This window comes from Perognathus longimembris, chromosome 6 (assembly GCF_023159225.1).
Source record: "Perognathus longimembris pacificus isolate PPM17 chromosome 6, ASM2315922v1, whole genome shotgun sequence".
NCBI lineage: Eukaryota > Metazoa > Chordata > Mammalia > Rodentia > Heteromyidae > Perognathus > Perognathus longimembris.
Genome location: NC_063166.1, coordinates 64,382,208 through 64,402,060, shown reverse-complemented (window position 1 = coordinate 64,402,060; position 19,853 = coordinate 64,382,208). Strand labels below are relative to the sequence as shown.

At 40.1% G+C, this 19,853-nt stretch overlaps 1 protein-coding gene across 2 annotated transcripts in view; it reads right to left on the bottom strand.

The window, feature by feature from the left end:
- Positions 1–19,853, bottom strand: part of Dnaaf9 (dynein axonemal assembly factor 9) — a 120,914-nt gene that overhangs the window by 80,978 nt on the left and 20,083 nt on the right. For both annotated transcript variants that reach the window (XM_048348887.1, XM_048348886.1), the window contains exons 2-6: positions 10,285–10,364; positions 7,290–7,409; positions 2,841–2,965; positions 1,786–1,882; positions 197–303 (exon numbers count right to left, since the gene is read on the bottom strand). In XM_048348887.1, the coding sequence (XP_048204844.1) occupies positions 197–303; positions 1,786–1,882; positions 2,841–2,965; positions 7,290–7,409; positions 10,285–10,364 (529 nt within the window). The remainder of the gene's footprint in view (positions 1–196; positions 304–1,785; positions 1,883–2,840; positions 2,966–7,289; positions 7,410–10,284; positions 10,365–19,853) is intronic.

The following is a 19,853-nucleotide window of genomic DNA, read 5'->3' as shown; positions in this document are numbered from 1 at the left end:
CCAAGTCCTGAGTTCAAGCCCCAGGACTGGCACAAAAACAATGTTTTGCATTTCAAATATTCTAATGCGCTCCATGTCCTTGGGAAGTAATAGCCTGGTTTTCAGAGAGTTATAGTAATGTGTGCTCACTTTGTAAGACCTTCATAATTAACAGTGGTGGCAGATAAAAACCAAATACACTGCTTTTTATACATACCTCATATTTCATGGTAAAAAATCCATCCCCTCCAATGCCCTCAAGTGCAAAGGCCTGTACAATTGGCCATTTCTCCACCACAAACATATCAAATATCTGTAAGTGACCTAAAGGAATCAAATACAACAACACATATCAAATGCTCTCCTGGACATAGCAGTCTTTAAACTCGATCTAATGTGGTCAGATAGGCATCATTTCTCACAAGTTTACAGGGCTTCATCTGGCAAAATAAATACAAAGAAAAAAAAAGGTTATAGATTCAAACTAGAAATACTAAATAAAGTCCAAGGAAAATTCTAACAAAATCCCAAGCAAGTGACATAAATTCAGATTTCTCTACATTTTCATTTTTATTTCCTAATTAAATAAAAAATAAGTAAATAGTACTCTGTTACAACTGACTTGCATCATTTAGTGGGTGTAATTATTAACAGATCTGAAGTTGGCTCCTTTCCCTTAGGAAACACAGCCAACTTCCTCAAGGGAAAACTTCCAAAAGTTTCCTTTCTTGTAACAATAGCAAAAGTGGTATATATATATATATATATATATATATATATATATGTGTGTGTGTGTGTGTGTGTGTGTGTGTGTGTGTGTGTGTGTGTGTGTGTATACATATATGTACATATATATTATTAGGCCAGGCACTGCACAGTTTAAAGCCTGCCCCTGCAGACTTTTATTTCCAATTAGCCACCAAAAAGCTGGAAGAAATGAGGCTCAGGTGGTAGAGCACCAGCCTTGAGCAAAAAAGTTAAAAGACAGTGCTGGGACTGGCTCTGAGATCCAACCCCAGTACAATTTTTTTTCTTGTATTCCACACATTATTTTTTAACAACTCTATCAGCATATCATTTTTTTAAACCAACATCAGCATATTTTTTACATGGCTATTCAAATTACTTTTTTTTTTCCAGTCCTGGGGCTTGAACTCAGGGTCTGGGTACTATCCCTGAGCTTCTTTTGCTCAAGGCTAGCACTTTGCCACTTGAGCCACAGCACTACTTGTAGCTTTTTCTATTTATGTGGTAATGAGGAATCGAACCCAGGGATTCATGCATTCCCAGCCCATTACTACTTTTTTTTTTTTAAACCAAGAGGCCACACATAAAAAAAAAAAAAAGAAATACAGAAGCAAGTGTGTTGACAAATGTCTGTAAGTCCAGCACTCTAGGCCACACATAAAAAAAAAAAAAGAAATACAGAAGCAAGTGTGTTGACAAATGTCTGTAAGTCCAGCACTCTGAAGACAGAGGAATGAAGATGTCAAGTTTAAGCCCACCCCGGGTTACATAGTGAGTCCTAGAACAACCTGGACTATGTTTCAGGGGAAAAAAGTGATACAGATTAAATGTCAATTATGCTAAATTCTTTATTACATCTTCTTCTTGGCACAGGTAATTTGCTGTGTTGATGTGGAAGTTTCATTTATGAATACAAGCTAGTATAAGAAAGTCCCCAAACTTGACCCTGCTTTATCCTTTGCCTTAGTAAAAATGAATCAAGGGGTTTCCCATCTTGATGTTTCCAAAGAAAAAAACAGAGGTGTTCAATTTATACACCATCCAATAAGAGAGACTCACCCTGGGAGCTATAAGGAATGCCAATTCTACTACAGTCTCGAACCATGTCCACAAAGCTGGAAATTTTAAATTCTTCTGCAGCTTCCTCATCTTCATACTGAAGACAAATTAAAACAGACATGAGACATCATACAAAGTTCCTTATTAGGGCTGGGAATATGGCCTAGTGGTAAAGTGCTCGCCTCATATACATGAAGCCCTGGGTTCGATTCCTAAGCACTACATATATAGAAAAAGCCAGAAGTGGCGCTGTAGTTCAAGTGGTAGAGTGCTAGCCTTGAGCAAAATGAAGCTAGGGACAGTGCTCAGGCCCTGAGTTCAAGCCCCAGGACTGGCAAAAAAACAAAACAAACAAATGAAAAAGTTCCTTATTGTTCCTGTATTTTATGAGGGTTGACCTAAGTACCCTTTAGAGAGGGCTGCAAGAAGCAGTCATTCGCTAGTTTGAAATATTTGTCATACTTATATCATCTCATGCACACGCAAAAAAACTCAAAATGGATCAAGAGACCTAAGTGTAGGAGATAAAACTTGGACAACATCCCTAAATCTCTCATTCACACGGAAAGAAGAGTTCTTGACCAATATTGGTGAACAATTTCTCTGAAATCCCAAATCTTAAATCTAATTCACTCTCCAGCCAACTCTTGAAAAGGACCAAAACAGAAACAGAAATATCAAGGAATCCAAAATAAGAATATCGCAAAATTTAAACAAAAAAATCTTCCAGGGAAGTCCCTACGCACTAGCCTGGAGAGAGACTGGCCTCAGGCTGGAATAGAAGCAATAATGCAGGACAGTGGGTTTATAAAACTACCACTAGGCTTTAAATAACCTAAACAGTCATTTAAACAGCCTCTTTCTTGTCTCTTTTAGGTAAATAACTTATTTAAAAGTTAGCTTCATATGAAATTCAAAACTTTCCACTTAAAACAAGGAGCTGTTTTTGTGTAACTACACTCTACAATTTGATTTTTAGGGGAACAGGAAGGAGTACCTCCTGTTCCAAACCAACACTTTCCTTAAGTATGTGCCTATTCTCTTTTTCACCTCACCTCATTTTCAGTCATGCAGTGGAAATGCAGGTTTCTCCAATGTGCCACATAGGGTAACAGATAGCGATAGTTGACAGGGTTACAGTACAGATGGACACTATCTGACTTAATCAATATAATCACATCTGTAAGATAAAAACAATCAAAATACAAGAGTATTACACAAAGGCTTTTTCCTTTAAATATTTCCTGCCCAAAAATTACTATAGCCACTAAGGGATGAGTATATATAGGCTCAGTGATAAAGTACTTGCCTTGCATGTGTTCATGCCTGGGTTCATCCCCACCACCATAAAAAGCAAAACATAAACCAAATTAAAACGCTTCTTCAGAAACAAGGTAACAAAACCTTAAACTGATATTTAATCAGCTAATATGCTTCAAAATGACCAGGTAGTCAGGTAGTGACAGTATGGGTTTATTATACCCTGTAAAATTCTCACACCACTGTGGCCTTCTCAATAAGGTAGGTAAAAATTAGTCAAATAGGCTTCATCTCCTGAAATACTTGTGTTTTACAAAGCCCAATACAGTCAAATCTGTCGTACTGAACTCAGCTGTGTACTTCAATGCAGAGACAAATATTAGAAACCATGGCTACAGAGGCAGGAAATAGCAGCAAGCAGGGTAGTGACTTTTCTTCCACAGACATCAATGTTGCAAATTCTTGGCCACTGGCTCATCTGGCTCCAGAAAATTGTGGGCCTGGACACTGCCTGTCAGCTTTTTGGAAGGGTTCCTGTACATGGCAATGAACTCTGTACACAGGAAAGGCTTGGAGGAAGGAAGTAGAAGTGTTCTATAAATATATCAGCATCTCACAGACTTAAGGAACAACTATAGATAATGGTTGGTCATGTAAATAACATAAATCCCAAGGGTGCAAATAAACCCAGGTAAACAGAAGGAGCCTTGGAATGTGGCAGTAACGATAAACTAGCCTAAATATTGAAAATGAAAGCACCCAGACTTACAGAAGAAACACAGAGATTTCATTCCATAGCTCCTGAGAACATAGCTCCCAGACCTGCCTCTAAGAAGATGGAAGCATGAAGTTGCTGGAGGCACAAAAAGTACATGACGGAAGAGAGTATCTGATGCAGCAGGTTTAGCAATGCCAACACAGCAGTGCAGTGTGACAGACCACACTGTATGAAAACACACTAAATCCCAGTAAACATTAACCCTAGCTGACTACATGTCTGGGTGGCCTCAAACAAAGCTCCACAATGAAGGACTTTTAAGCCACCCTGCTCTATACCTGGCTGGTCCAGAGTGTTCAGGAAACACAGTAAGCACAGCTTTTCACTGTGGACTACTGGAGAAGTGCTCGAGTCAAATGACAGCAAAGGGCAGAAAAGGCCACCTCTCTACTCCAATCTCTCAGGACCGTGCTTCCTCCTCTTCCCTTCCCCCAACAGTGCAGTCCTAAATCAGTTGTAGACTGTCTGCTGAAGAGTAAGACTGTGATGTCACTGAGCAAGACTGAGGGTTTCTAGCATCAAACTCTAAAGTGTAACCTCAAAAAAAATAGAAGCCAATAATAGGTAGAACACAACAGCCTTAGGCTAAACCTAGCTAAGCATTCTCAGATTCTCAAGACTGATGTAACCATGATGAACACAAGTTTAACAGAGCACAGAGTCAGGTAAAAGAAGGAAGTACATGAGAAGGAAGTGAAAATATAAAATACTTTTGTGTCTTTTTAACATAAATCCTTAATGTTGGCCTTTTCCTTCCTATTCAGGAACATTTATCTGCTGATTTCAAGTTTTTAACTATTTGTATTTTAAAATAAGTTTATAATTTGGAGAGAAATGTTCATTTGCTAAACAGTGTTTGAGCCGGTGACAATATAAATGTAAGTAAAAAAGCACCTTTGGAAATTCAAACTATTTCCTTAAATCAGTGCCCTAATTCCTTTAGTCACCTTGGTTTTAGGGAAATGTGTGGCTGGAACAAGCTACCAAGATTCTTTCTAAATCAGCAGATGCTATATGATATAAAGGAAAACATTTTAAATCAAAATCTAAAGCCAAATTTGATTTTTTAAATCACTGGAACAATTTCAGCCAGCCTTTTCTGTACTTCCTGATAAAATGGAAAGCACCAATTAATTTATAAGGATAAACACTATTCTGTTAAGGACACTACCATAGAAGAATTTTCATATATACTAGGTCAGGGTTTGTAAACCTAGTCACTGCTGACAGTTTAGGTCAGATTCTTTATCACTGAGTATGGTGTTTCCCCTCTGGAGTCCCAGCACTAGAGATACTGAGGCAGGAAGATAGAGTTCAAGGCTAGCCTGGGCTACACAAGGAGAACTTGCCTTTAAAAAAAAAATCACCACTGATAATTTTGGGGGTGTGCATTCTGGGATATTTAGCAACATCCCTAGCCTCTGCCCATTAGATGCCAATAGCATCTGTGTCCAGCTGTGGACATAAAAAAATGTCTTTAGACATTGCCAAATGTCTCCTGGGGGATAAATCTATCCCCAGCTGAGAATCATTATACTCCTGCAAGCTCAGTTCACATCAGATATTTGCTTTTGCCTCTCCCAGCTGCCTCACAAGCACTGTCTGTGTCTTGTCCAGTTTTATTTGTCTGTTTCTGTGTCTTCTGACCTGTCTGGCAGACAAGTCATGATGCTAAGTATGTGATATCAGAGATAGCTCCTGGGCAACAGCCCACAGCAGCAGTAACACAGGCAGAGTGTCTCAGAGCCAAGGAAAGAGGAATGGAACAGAAAGCCTGCATTGTTGTCATAGACATCGTCATGAATTAAAGTCACACAAAAAACAATTGCTAAAGTCAGCAAGACAAAGAGCCCTTGTTCCTCAACTGGAGATCCATGTGAAGTCTTCCTTGCAGCCTGCAGGCTCATCCTTGCTTCACAACTGATAGTGCTTTCACTGGACACCAGTGCATAATCTGAACCTGCATAAAGCAGCAGTGAGCAATTAAGAGGAAAAAACTAGCCCCTTGCCAAGGCTTTCTTCCCCAAAGCCAATTTACCCAGTTTAAAATATTTGTGTGTATATTTGTCTGTTTTAAAACCTGACCCCCCCGCCCCCCCCTGCAATCCTCAGATCTCAGCCTCATAAGTAGCTAGGATGTGAGCCACTAGCACGTGGCACCAGGAAATATATTTTGAAAATCACTTCTTAGTAGCTTCTTATCCAGCATATGGACCGCCAGAAAAGAAGGAATGTTACTTTTTTCACTATTTAAAAGAAGAAATTTTGTCAGAGTGTGATGGTATATACAATTCCAGCTACTTGAGAGTATGAGGCTAGAAGATTACAAGTTCAGCCTTCAACAACAATAGTGAGAACTCTCCACCCATTCTCAAAAAGAAGAAGCAAGAATTTATTGGGGCTTTGGACTACTTTAAATCTGATCGGGGGGCTGGGAATATGGCCTAGTGGTAAAGTGCTCGCCTCATATGCATGAAGCCCTGGGTTCAAGTCCTCAGCACCACATTATATACAAAAAGGCCAGAAGTGGTGCTGTGGCTCAAGTGGCAGAGTGCTAGCCTTGAGTAAAAAAGAAGCCAGGGACAATGCTCAGGCCCTGAGTTCAAGCCCCAGGACTGGCAAAAAAATTAAAAAAAAAAAAAAAAAAAGAGCTCCAATTAACCACTAAAACCAAGAAATGATGCTGTGGTTCAAGACACAGAGTGCTAGCCTTGAGCTGAAAAGCTCAGGGACAGCACCCAGGCCCAGAGTTCAAGCCCCACAACTGACAGACCAAGAAAAATAAAAAATAAAAGTAAATAAATTTGATCAGGGCTAGGAATATGGCTCAGGAGTAGAGTGCTTACCTAGCATGCATGAAGCCCTGGGTTTGATTCCTCAGCACCACATAAACAGCAAAAGCCGGAAGTGGTGCTGTGGCTCAAGAAGTAGAGAGCTAGCCTTAAGCAAAAAGAAGCGAAGGACAGTCAGTGCGCAGGCCCTGAGTCCAAGCCTCAGGACTGGCAAAAAATAAAATAAAAGTCTGATCATATTTTTCCATGAAAAGACCATGAAATGGGGCTAATATATCATGAAATGCATGTCAAGTGGTAAGGTACCTGTAAGGCTCTGAGCTCAAACTCTAGTACCAGGAACTCGAGAAAGACAGAAAATAAAGATCTAAAGAAATAAATCATGCTGGGCGCCAGTGGCTCACACCTGTAATCCTAGCTACTCAGGAGGCTGAGATCTGAGGATTGTGATTCCAAGCTAGCCTTGGCAGGAAAGTCTGTGAGACTCTAATCTCCAATTAAACACCCCAAATATCTGGAAGTAGAGCTGTGGCTTACTGGTAGATCACCAGCCTCAAACACAAAAGCTTAGGGATAGTTCTCAGGCACTGAATTCAGAGACCAGGACACACACACACACACACGAAAGAAAAATAAAACACACACTTTTTTCACAGTTTACCTGACAGACTTACCATCTAGAACTTCTTCAGAAAATCCTGTTTTTTCAAAATCACTGGTATTCTGATTATATAAACCAAACAGAAGATAATTTGCCAGTTCTCTGCAGCCTTCATTGTACCTGCTATCAATTCCTAAAAAGCAAAAAAAGCTCTGATCAGCTGTCCTGTACTATGGGGTACAACGAACCTCAATAATTTGTCTCTGCTCAGCAAAATTATGATAGTCAAAGGCAGTGGCTCAGACTAGTTTGATGTAGAAACTGAACTAAGCAACTCTCTTTGAAATAAACAGGTCTCAATATCAGGTATCTTTATTTTGATCTCAAGATCTATTCAGCTGGGACAATCCAATAGCATACATTACTGAAGTTACTAATATCTATAATTCCTGAGAGCAAAAGAAACAAAAAATATGGTAAAGATCTTGCAATGCTTTCAGTTAATCAGACTAAATACTTACTAAATTTCAATCACTGTTACCTAAAACAATCACAGCCTGGTGTGGTAGTAGACACATGTAATTGCAGAACTTGAGAGGTAGAGACAGAGTATAACAAGTTTGGGCTACATAGTGAGACCCCATCTCAAAGAAGCAAAATAACAATAAAAAGACACGAGAGAGAAAACAATCAAGTGGAACTAGAAACACTCATAACTCTACACATATCAGGAGCAAGGCCTACCACTGAACTGGATGCAGGGATATATATGCCTATAAATGAATGACCTTTTCAAACCTTTCTGTCTAGTAAGTCTGGGTCAGAGACAAAGATAAATTATACTGTCTTCACTAAAGGCATTTCAATGTCAAGAATACATATTACCTGTGTCTAGGTTTCTGTGGAGTTCTAATACTAGAGCTCTGGGCAAAAGATAAGTATCAAGGGTAGGAGGAAGCTGCCTATGTGAGGCTAAGAGGAAAGAGTTGGGGCAAAAGGAACTCCAAGAATAGTAAGAACCCCATATCCCACTAATCTCTCTCATATCCATATTTATTAAAACATCAACCGGGCTGGGGATATGGCCTAGTGGCAAGAGTGCTCGCCTCGTATACATGAAGCCCTGGGTTCAATTCCCTAGCACCACATATACAGAAAATGGCCAGAAGTGGCGCTGTGGCTCAAGTGACAGAGCAAAAAGAAGCCAGGGACAGTGCTCAGACCCTGAGACCAAGCCCCAGGACTGGCCAAAAAAAAAAAAAAAAAAAAAATCAACCAATTTCAGAGGAATGAAAGCTAGAAGGACATTAACCCACTATTTATCCTGCAATGACTATTTTTTTTTAAAGCAAAAGTATGCTCTGTGAGAGAATGCAAGGACAAGGTGTGCTAAAGTGTTACAGCAGGGAGTTCAGCATTCCCTCCTACCTTTATTAGGGAGATCAAGAAAGGGGTGAGCCAGCCAGACTGGGCAGGAAAGTCTGTGAGACTCTTATCTCCAATTAAATCACAGAAAAAGTCAGAAGAGGTCCTGTGACTTAGTGATAGAATGCTAGCCTTTAGCAAAAGGAGCTCAAGGACAGCACCCAGGTCCAGAGTTCAAGCCTTAGGACTAGTAAAAAAATAAAAATAAAAATAGGCAGGTGATGTAACTGTAACCCCTCTGTACATTACCTTTATGATAATAAAGTTTTTTTTTCTTTTTTTTTGGCCAGTCCTGGGCCTTGGACTCAGGGCCTGAGCACTGTCCCTGGCTTCTTCCCGCTCAAGGCTAGCACTCTGCCACTTGAGCCACAGCGCCGCTTCTGGCCGTTTTCTGTATATGTGGTGCTGGGGAATCGAACCTAGGGCCTCGTGTATCCGAGGCAGGCACTCTTGCCACTAGGCTATATCCCCAGCCCCTGATAATAAAGTTTTTTAAACCTCTACAAATCAAAAAAAGACAGAAAACAAACAATCAAAAAGGCAGGTGAGGGGCTGGGGATATAGCCTAGTGGCAAGAGTGCCTGCCTCGGATACACGAGGCCCTAGGTTCGATTCCCCAGCACCACATATACAGAAAACGGCCAGAAGCGGCGCTGTGGCTCAAGTGGCAGAGTGCTAGCCTTGAGCGGGAAGAAGCCAGGGACGGTGCTCGGGCCCTGAGTCCAAGGCCCAGGACTGGCCAAAATAAATAAATAAATAAATAAATAAAAAGGCAGGTGAAACCAGGTACCAGTGTAACCTAGCTTCTCAGGGGGCTGAGATATGAGTAATGTAGTTCAAAGCCAGCTCAGGCAGGAAAGTCTATCTTCCCAATTAATCACACACACACACACACACACACACACACACACACACACACACACGCTAGAAGTGGACATTTGGCTCAAGTGGTAAAGCACTTGTGTAAAGCCTTGTGTAAAAAAGTTCAGGGACAGTGCCCAGTCCCTGAGTTCAAGCCCAAGGACAAGAAAGAAAAGAAAGAAAGAAAGAAAGAAAGAAAGAAAGAAAGAAAGAAAGAAAGAAAGAAAGAAAAGAAAGAAAGAAAGAAAGAAAGGAAGGAAGGAAGGAAGGAAGGAAGGAAGGAAGGAAGGAAGGAAGGAAGGAAGGAAGGAAGGAAGGAAGGAAGGAAAGAAGGAAGGAAGGAAGGAAGGGAGGAAGGGAGGAAGGGAGGAAGGGGAAGAGAGGGAGGGAGGGAGAAGAGGGAAAGAGAGAGGGGAGGAAAAGAAAGGCAGGTGGGCAGGGGAGTCCTTGGATGGACCTAGGGTGGTACTTTGTCGGCAGAATGCTGGTGACTAACAGGTGGAGCTTATGTAGCAAAATGGGCATTCTCTCATGCCTAGATTTGTTAGGATTCATTAGGATGAAATGTGCCCATATTCCTTACAGAGATTGGGTAGTCTCCAACCGGGATACCGATCATGGTAAGAGAACCATCTTCATCCCTTATCCCCTGCATATTCGCACCAGGTGAGGGTTCTACTTTGCTGGATAAATATAACAGTTACCAAGTGATAGCTATTATTGTGGTAAACAAGAATCCAAGCTATCATAGCCGTGAGTACCATCTTGTCAAAAGTACTGACCTAGGATGCAGAGGATCCCATCAGGCCGAGACTTGCTGCTCTGGGTCAGGATGCTCTGAACCTGGCGGAGCCGGCTCCCACTGCAACAAGAACAGAAAACAGTTCTTTGAGTGCCAGCACAGTCTATGAGAAGAACAACACGTCCTTAAAAGCATGAAAAGAGGGAAAACTTTGCTAGGGATGAAAATATGTACTTGAGGGGTAGGAATGGTTTCTTTTCCTTCGATTTTCTGGAAGACCACAAAAGTGGTCTGAGGGCTAGGTCTGAACTACTGATTATGAACTGGATAGCCAGTGACACAAAAAAGGGACACAAGTCCCTTTCACAATCAGTCTCAGACAGGACTGAGACTCAGCAGCTGACTCTAAGAACTTTCAAAAGACTTCTCTTCTTTTGATGATTTTTAAAAGAAACTTTCCACACTGATTTGCCCTAACAAGTTCTCATCCACCTATCTCAAAACCAAAGACTAACAAAACCCAAATGTTGGTCTAAGCACCTAAACAAAGCTAAATTTGTCCTTGTGGCTACTACCCCATGGAAAATGTCAGCAGAGAATATTTGTTTTCATTTTTGTATAGTTGTGTTACTTCTGATTCTACTAGCTTCAAGTGCTCACTCCAAGCAAAGTGTGAGGTATGATACTCCCAGAGTTTAGTATCATTTCTAAGGACCCTAATTCTCTTCATATTCACACCCTCTCTTCTTTCCAGCAGCTCTACAAATGGATGCCCAATTCTATGGTCAAGATTGATCCCTCTACCTAGTCTTCCTATCATGTCCTGGTCCAGGTGAATCTTGATTCCTAAGGTTCCATCTATTGACTCATTTCACAACAATCAGTATAATCCAAGACCTAACTACAAACCAACTATACTAACTGCCCACCCATAATATCAGATTTTGTCTGCCCTTTTCCCAACTGATTTCATTACACTACCCTACACTCACTCAACAATATTTCCATTCAAACAATATTTTCCTTTCTCCAAGTCCCTGGATTCCTTTTGCTCACCGGATTCTTTTTTTTTTTTGCTAGTCCTGGGGCTTGAATTCAGGGCCTGACCACTGTCCCTGGCTTCCTTTTGCTCAAGGCTAGCACTCTGCCACTGCGCCACAGCACTACTTCCAGCTTTTTCTGTTTATGTGATTCTGAGGAATCAAACTCAGAGCTTCATGTATGCTAGGCAAGCACTCTACCAGTAAGCCACATTCCCAGCCCTACTAGATTCTTTTTATATCCCCATGCCCTACTTAATTTACTCCCAAGACATAGGGTTATCAAATGCTTTATGAGATTTCAGGGAAACTAACTAGATTACTCAAATTTTTAAAAACAATTAGAGAAGATATCAATAAATGGAAAGACATCCTGTGTTTGTGGATTTTAAGACTTGACATGATTAAGCTGTCAACAGTACCAAAAGCAATCTATAGATTCAGTAAAATACCTATCAAAATCCCAGTGAAAGGCTGGGAATGTGGCTTAGTGATAGAGTGCCTAGCATGCATGAAGTCCTGGGTTTGATTCCTCAGCACCTCATACACACACACAAAAAAGCTGGAAGTGGGTGCTATGGCTCAAGTGGTAGAGTGCTAGCTTTGAGCAAAAAGAAGCTAGAGACAGTGATCAGGCCCTGAGTTCAAGCCCCAGGACTGGCCAAAAGAAAAAAGAAAAAAATCCCAATGATGTGCTGGTTGCCAAAGGCTCATGCCTAGAATCCTACTCCATAGGCTGATTTCTAAGAATCACAGTTTTTTTGTTGTTGTTGTTTGTTTTTGTTTTCTTTTGCCAGTCCTGGGCCTTGGACTCAGGGCCTGAGCACTGTCCCTGGCTTCCTTTTGCTCAAGGATAGCACACTGCCACTTGAGCCACAGTGCCACTTCTGGCCGTTTTCTATATATGTGGTGCTGGGGAATCGAACCCAGGGCTTCATGTATACGAGGCAAACACTCTTGCCACTAGGCCATATCCCCAGCCCCTAAGAATCACAGTTTGAAGCCAACCTGGGCAAGAAAATCTGTGAGACTTTTATCTATCTAAGGATAACATCCAGGCTCTGAATTCAAGCCCTGATACTGGCACACACACAAAAAATGTGGAAATAGAAAAGCCATCCAAAAATTTATATAGAATTTCAAGTAATTCCCAAGTAGTCAACACAATCTTGAAAGTGGAACAAACTTGTAGATTTCACACTTAATGTTTTTAAAACTCTATGTGGGGGGCTGGGAATATGGCCTAGTGGCAAGAGTGCTTGCCTCGTATACATAAGGCCCTGGGTTCGATTCCTCAGCACCACATATACAGAAAATGGCCAGAAGTGGCGCTGTGGCTCAAGTGGCAGAGTGCTAGCCTTGAGCAAAAAAGAAAGCCAAGGATAGTGCTCAGGCCCTGAGTTCACGGCCTAGGACTGGCAAAAAAAAAAAAAAAAAAAAAAAAAAAAAAAAACTCTATGTGGCTTCAAAAATCAATAGAATTGTACAAAAAGAATTGTACAATAGAATTGTATAAAAGACACATGTAAAACCAGTGAAATGTAATAGATTTGTGACCAAAAGAAAAAACACACCCTTACATATATGATCAAATGATTTTTGACAATGACACCAAGATCACTGAGGAAGGTGTTAGAAAAACTATAAATATCTACATATTTTTAAAAAGTTGCTCACTTTACTCTATATATGAGTCAATCCAAAATGAATCAAAGGCTCTCACTTGTGGCTCACACCTGTAATCCTAGCTACTCAGTAGGCTGAGACCTCAGAATTGTGGTTCAAAGCTAGCCTGGGCAAGAAAGTCCATGAGATTCTTATCTCCAATTAACCAGCAAAAGCTAGGAGTAGCTCCACTACTGTATAACTACAGTAATATTGTAGGAAGAACCTAGAATAGTCATTTCACAAAGACAGGGAGTAAAATAGTGGTTAACAGGGGACGGGGAGAGTGGGGAGTTAGTGTCTACAGTTTACTATACATTTAAATGGCTGAGAAATGGTTAATTTTGTTATGTGAACAAAACACTTTTTTCAATATTTTATAATTTGAAGAAGTCCATGTCATGTGACACAAAAACAGTAGAAAGACCCAGGTGTAGGTGCTCACACCTATAATCAATCCTAACTGCATAGAAGGTGAATTGGATCACAGTTCAAAGCCAGCTGGGTCAGAAAAGTCTTTAAGACTTGATCTCCAATTAGCTAGCAAAAAGCCAGGCTAGAAGCGTGGCTCAAGGGCTGGGAATATGGCCTAGTGGAAGAATGCTCGTCTTCTATACATGAAGCCCTGGGTTTGATTCCTCAGTACCACATATATAGAAAAAAGCCAGAAGTAGTGCTGTGGCTCAAGTGGCAGAGTGCTAACCTTGAGCAAAAAGAAGCCAGGGACAGTGCTCAGGCCCTGAGTTCAAGCACCAGGACTGGCAAAAAAAAAAAAGCATGGCTCAAGTGGTAATGAGCCAAACAAGCAAATCCAGAAAATGTGAGGCCAAATTGAAACCTCTCTGCTAGCAGGAAAAAAAAAAATACTTCATTTGATTTTAAAATGAAAACAGAGAAACATCTGTGAGAAATATGGGACAAATCTAAATATAGATATTTGCTGATATTAGGGATGTTGCTAATTTTCTTAGGTTTTTTTTTTAATATTATCCTCCTCATGCAAATAGAGTACCCTTTTTCTTAGCAATCACTTAAGTACTTAGAAATGAAGAATCATGGTGTCTGTAATTTACAGAAAGATTTAATATAAAAGAGAAAGAGTCCATACTCTGAACTCAGGAAACAACAAATGCTGGAGGGGCTGTGGGGAAAGAGGAACCCTTCTCCATTGTTGGTGGGAGTGCAAATTAGTACAGCCACTTTGGAGAACAGTATGGAGGTTTCTCAAAAAGCTCAATATAGACCTACCCTATGACCCAGCCATACCACTCCTAGGCATCTATCCTAAACAGCAAAACCCAAGATATCAAAAGGACATTTGTACTTCCATGTTTATCGCAGCACAATTCACAATAGCCAAAATTTGGAAACAACCCAGATGCCCCTCCACAGATGAATGGATCCAAAAAATATGGTACTTATACACAATGGAATACTACATAGCGATTAGGAATGGTGAAATATTGTTATTCGCAGGGAAATGGTCAGAACTCGAACAAATAATGTTGAGTGAGACAAGCCTAGAACACAGAAAACAAAGGGGCATGATCTCCCTGATATATGACTGTTAACAAAGGGAGATGGAGAGACAGAAGAGACCAAGTCTGTGAACACTGTATATGTGCTTGATACATTGTATACTGCATATGGGTCTACCTGACCTAGACAAGGGATGGGAAAACAGGTTGTAAGATATCACAAGAAATGTACACAATGCCCTACTATGTAACTGCACCCTCTTTGCACAGCACCTTGTAAAAAAAAATTTATGTTCAATTGATAATAAAAAAAATTAAAAATAAAAAAAAAAAAAAAAAAAAAAAAAAAAAAAAAAAAAAGAGAAAGAGTCCAGGAACTGGTAGTTCATCTCTATAATCCTAGCTACTCAGGAAGAGGATATCTGAGGATAACTGAGGATAATGGTTCCAAGCCAGCCTAGGAAAGTCCATGAGACTCTTATCTCCAATTAACCATGAAGAAGTAGGAAGTGGATCTGTGGGTCAAGTAGAACAACACTAGCCTTGAGCAGAAAAGCTCAGGGATAGCACCCAGGCCCTAAATTCAAGCCCTAGGACCAACACACACACACACACACACACACACACACACACACACACACACACACACGAGAGAGAAAGTAAGAAAAAAGAGAAAGAAAAGGAAGAAACAGTTAAAAAAAATGAAGCATATGTTAACATGTTAAAAATGACTGAATACAGCCAGGCACTAGTGGCTCAAGCCTGTAATCCTTGCTACTCAGGAGGCTGAGATCCAAGGATCATGGTTCCTAGCCAGCCCTGGCAGAAAAGTCCCTGTGAGACTCTCTCATCTCCAATTAACCACTCAAAACCCCAGAAGTGACACTGTGGCTCAAGTGGTAGAGCACTATTAGCCTTGAGCACAAAGAGGCTCAGAGTTAGCGCCCAAGCCCTGAGTTCAAGCCCCACAACCAACAACAACAAAAAGGCTGAATCTATGTAGTGAGCTTAATGGATATTTATTGGACTATTGTTTCACCTTTTCTGTTTTATCTGAACATTTTCATAATAAAAACTTATAACTAGGAGGAAGGAAAGAATCATTAAGGTATTAGAAGTACATGACAGAAACAGTAAGATAATTAAGAAAATACAAGTCAGTCCCTTTGGAAAGTAAAGCCACTTTTTCATCTTATAATCTTATAATCATTTACTGCACTAGAAAGATTTCACCAAGTTGGTCCTTGGCCTGCTTCCTAATCCATCTAGACTGTATGCTGACCGACTGCCAGGGTTACCAAGAGCTCTGGGGTTTTCAAACTTAGAACCAAGCAGTGACACAGCAGGAATAGGTCATGTGACCAATGAACAAACAGCTCCCCCAGTACTGCTATAGAAAGCCCAGACAATGCTGAAAAGTCGTTTCTACAGATATCTTGGCAAATAAAGTAGCACACAAAATACAAAAGACATTCCTCTTTCCAGAGTAAAGCATTTTCTTAGTGTTTCTTACTTTCTTGTCACTACTGGGAACAAAGCTCAGTTCTATTTTTCCATGTACACTTGCTTGCTTCACAATTTTTTTTTCCTCCCTAATATTGGAGGTATTTCTGTCTTTCTGACAGGCTGCTAGGCAGGTATTCTACCACCTAAACCCTACCCACAGTTCTTTTTACTTTAGTTATTTCCCAAATTTAATTTTTAACCAGACTGCAGGCCACTATTTGTCACTGAACCATAAAATAGGTCACTCAATTTACCTTTTAATAAACAACAACAAAAATTTTTATAAGTGTAAAGAAAGCACAACTGCTCATATTCCCAGGATCCATTGGGAATTATTCACTGTTAACATCTTTGACAAATCTGCTTTTTTGGAGCATTTGTGCCTTTTGGAATTATGTATGTAAAGTATTAACTTTTGTTTGTTTGTTTTGCCAGTCCTGGGGCTTGAACTCAGGGCCTGAGCACTGTCCCTGGCTTCTTTTTGCTCAAGGCTAGCAGTCTACCATTTGAGCCACAGTGCCACCTTTGGCCTTTTCTGTGTATGTGGTGCTGAGGAATCAAACCCAGGGCTTCACAAATTCTAGGCAAGCACTCTATCACTAAGGCACATTCCCAGCCCCTATAAAGTATTAACTTATTGTCAATTCCCAAGGGGAAAAAACTGAATAAAGATCTTAACTGACCTTCATCCCCAGAGGTCACCACTGAGAGTATGTTTTGTTCCACTAGCTGCTTTAAAAAAAAAAAAAAACAGAAACCATAAACAAACATACACCTAACTTTAGTAGTAACACTGCCCTGAAGTTCACAGGTCTACTTGAGCAAGGCTAGAACATACTAGGTAGGCAATATGGTTGCCCAAGACTACAAAATTCTACCTTTAGAAGTATAGCTTACACCAAATATGCTACTTTCATGCTATAATTTATTTCTGATTTTCTCTAAGTTTAGACTAAATACAGACATGATAGATAACAAGAAGACAAAACCTACCTAAACAGAGGCAAAGTGCTCTGGGTCACAAGGCCGAGTAAAGATTAACAGGACCAGAACTCAAGTGACCCTAAACTGTGGGCTCTGAATTTTCTTTCTGCTATACCTCACTGGCTTCCAGACAAGAAAATCCAATGCAGATACAGTATTTTTTCTAAACCACAATGTAAGTTTTTCTTATCTTCATTAATACCTGTAATAGTAAACTCATTAATGAATGCTTTTATAACAAGGGCTACATAACCAGGCAGATACATTTTCTTACTGTTTATAATTCATTCTGGTTCCCTGGAAATATAGGAAAAGTTTTTGGAAAAAAGTACCCCTTTTTCTTCCACAATCTATATGTTTTTTCGATCTTAAAAAGTAAACAATTGAAGTATTCATTTATGTTCTCCATATAGTGTATGCCTCTATTTTGAATGCTTTATAAAGTAAATCCTCACACTAATGTGGTCCACATTACAGAAGACTGAACACTTTGGTATTCAGTAATACAGTATGGGAAGGTTGTCCAATGTTTACTTATCACATTCATGTTGCTTGTCCATTTCCTACTCTGCCATTGGGGGGGTGTCTCAGTATTTCTATACTTCATCATATTAAAAAAAGTTGTTTGGTCGTATGTTGCAAGTATTTTCTTCAATTCTCTAGATTTTTGTTGTTTTGTTTTTTTTTGCCAGTCCTGGGGCTTGAACTCAGGGCCTGAGCACTGTCCCTGAACTTCTTTTGCTCAAGGCTAGCAGTCTACCACTTTGAGCTACAACATCACTTTTTTTTAAATTTATTTATTTATTAAACAAAAATTTTTTTGACAGGGTGTTGTGCAAAAGGGATACAGTTACATAATACAGCAGTATGTACATTTCTTGTGTTATCTTACACTGTGTTTTTCTTTCCCTTCCCTAGGACAGGTAGACATATATACAATACACAATGTACCAAGAACATATACAGTAGCCACATGGCCTACGCCAAAGAAAATTTGCCTAGGGCTTTAAATACAATGTCTACAATAGACAGTATGTCGACAATAGTCTTATATGAACGTACATACATAGCTTTTGAACTATTGTGAACCACTGAGAGGTCAATTTTTGACCTTTATATGTTGAGTAGTTGTTTGGTTTTAGTTACATAATGTAGGGTTGCTGACCCAAACCTGTGGGAAATACCATTTGACAAGAGGTTTTTGGTTTCACAGACCTGGTCTCTACTGTCTCCCCGTCACCCCATCTTAACAGTCATATATCAGGGAGATCATGCCCCTTTGTTTTCTGTGTTCTAGGCTTGTCTTGCTCAACATTATTTGATCAAATTCTGACCATTTCCCTGCGAATAACAATATTTCACCATTCCTAATCACTATGTAGTATTCCATTGTGTATAGGTACAATATTTTTTGGATCCATTCATCTGTGGAGGGGCTTCTGGGTTGTTTCCATATTTTGGCTATTGTGAATTGTGCAGCGATAAACATGGAAGTGCAAATGTCTTTTTGATATCTTGGGACCTGTTGTTCAGGATAGATGCCTAGAAGTGGAATGGCTGGGACATAGGGTAGGTCTATATTGAGCTTTTTGAGAAACCTCCATACTTTTCTCCAAAGTGGTTGTATTAATTTGCACTCCCACCAACAATGGAGAAGGGTTCCTCTTTCCCCGCACCCCCTCCAGCATTTGTTGTTGCCTGAGTTCAGAGTATAGGCCATTCTAACTGGAGTGAGGTGGTATCTCAGGGTTGTTTTTATTTGCATTTCCTTTACTACCAGGGATGTTGAACATTTCCTCAAATGTTTCTTTGCCATTTTTATATCTTCTCTTTTGAAGTCTCTCTTTAGCTCCTTTGCCCATTTCCTAATTGGTTTACTAGGCTTGGAGGAGCTTAGTTTTTTGAGTTCTCTGTAGATGACAGATATTAGGCCTTTGCCTGTTGCTGTGCTGCTAAAGATCCTTTCCCATATGGTTGGCTGTCTTTCTGTTTTGGTGGCTATGTCCTTAGCTGTGCAGAAACTTTTTATTTTGTAGTAGTCCCATTTGTCGAGTCTTTCCCCTATTTGTTGTGCCCCTGGGACTCTATTCAGGAAGTTCCTTCCTGTGCCTATAAGTTCTAGCATCTTTCCTACTCTGTCCTTCAGTAATTTCAAGGATTCAGGTCTAATATTGAGGTCCTTGATCCATTTTGAGTTGATCTTGGTGCATGGTGATAGGCTTGGGTCTACTTTGAGTTTTGTGCATATGGCTGCCCAGTTCTCCCAGCACCAGTAGTTGAAGAGGCTCTGTTTATTCCATTGTGTGTCTTTAGCTCCTCTGTCGAATATCAGTTGACTGTAAGGGTGCAGTTTTATTTCTGGATCTTCAATTCTAATCCATTGGTCTTCTGGTCTGTTTTTATACCAATACCAGGCTGTTTCTGTTATGATGGCTCTATAGTAGAGCTTGAAGTCTGGTATTGTGATACCTCCTGCACTGCTTTTTTTGCCTAGAATTGCTTTGGCTATTCTAGGTCTTTTGCTGTTCCATATGAATTTATGGATTGCTTTCTCTATTTCAGTGAAGAATGTAACTGGGATTTTGATAGGTATTGCATTGAATTTGTATAACAATTTGGGCAATATGGCCATTTTCACTATATTGATTCTGCCTACCCATGAGCATGGGAGGTCTTTCCATCTCCTTGTGTCTTCTTTGATTTCCCTTATTAGATTTTAATAGTTCTCATTAAATAGGTCCATCACGTCCTTGGTTAGGTTGATCCCTAGGTACTTTTTTTTGGCTACTGTAAATGGAATTGTTTCCATAATTTCCTTTTCTGCTTGTACATTGCTGGTGTACAGAAAAGCTGCTGACTTTTGTGGATTGATTTTGTATCCTGCTACTTTGCCAAAATGGTTTATTAGGTGTAGGAGTTTGGGGACTGAGTTTTTT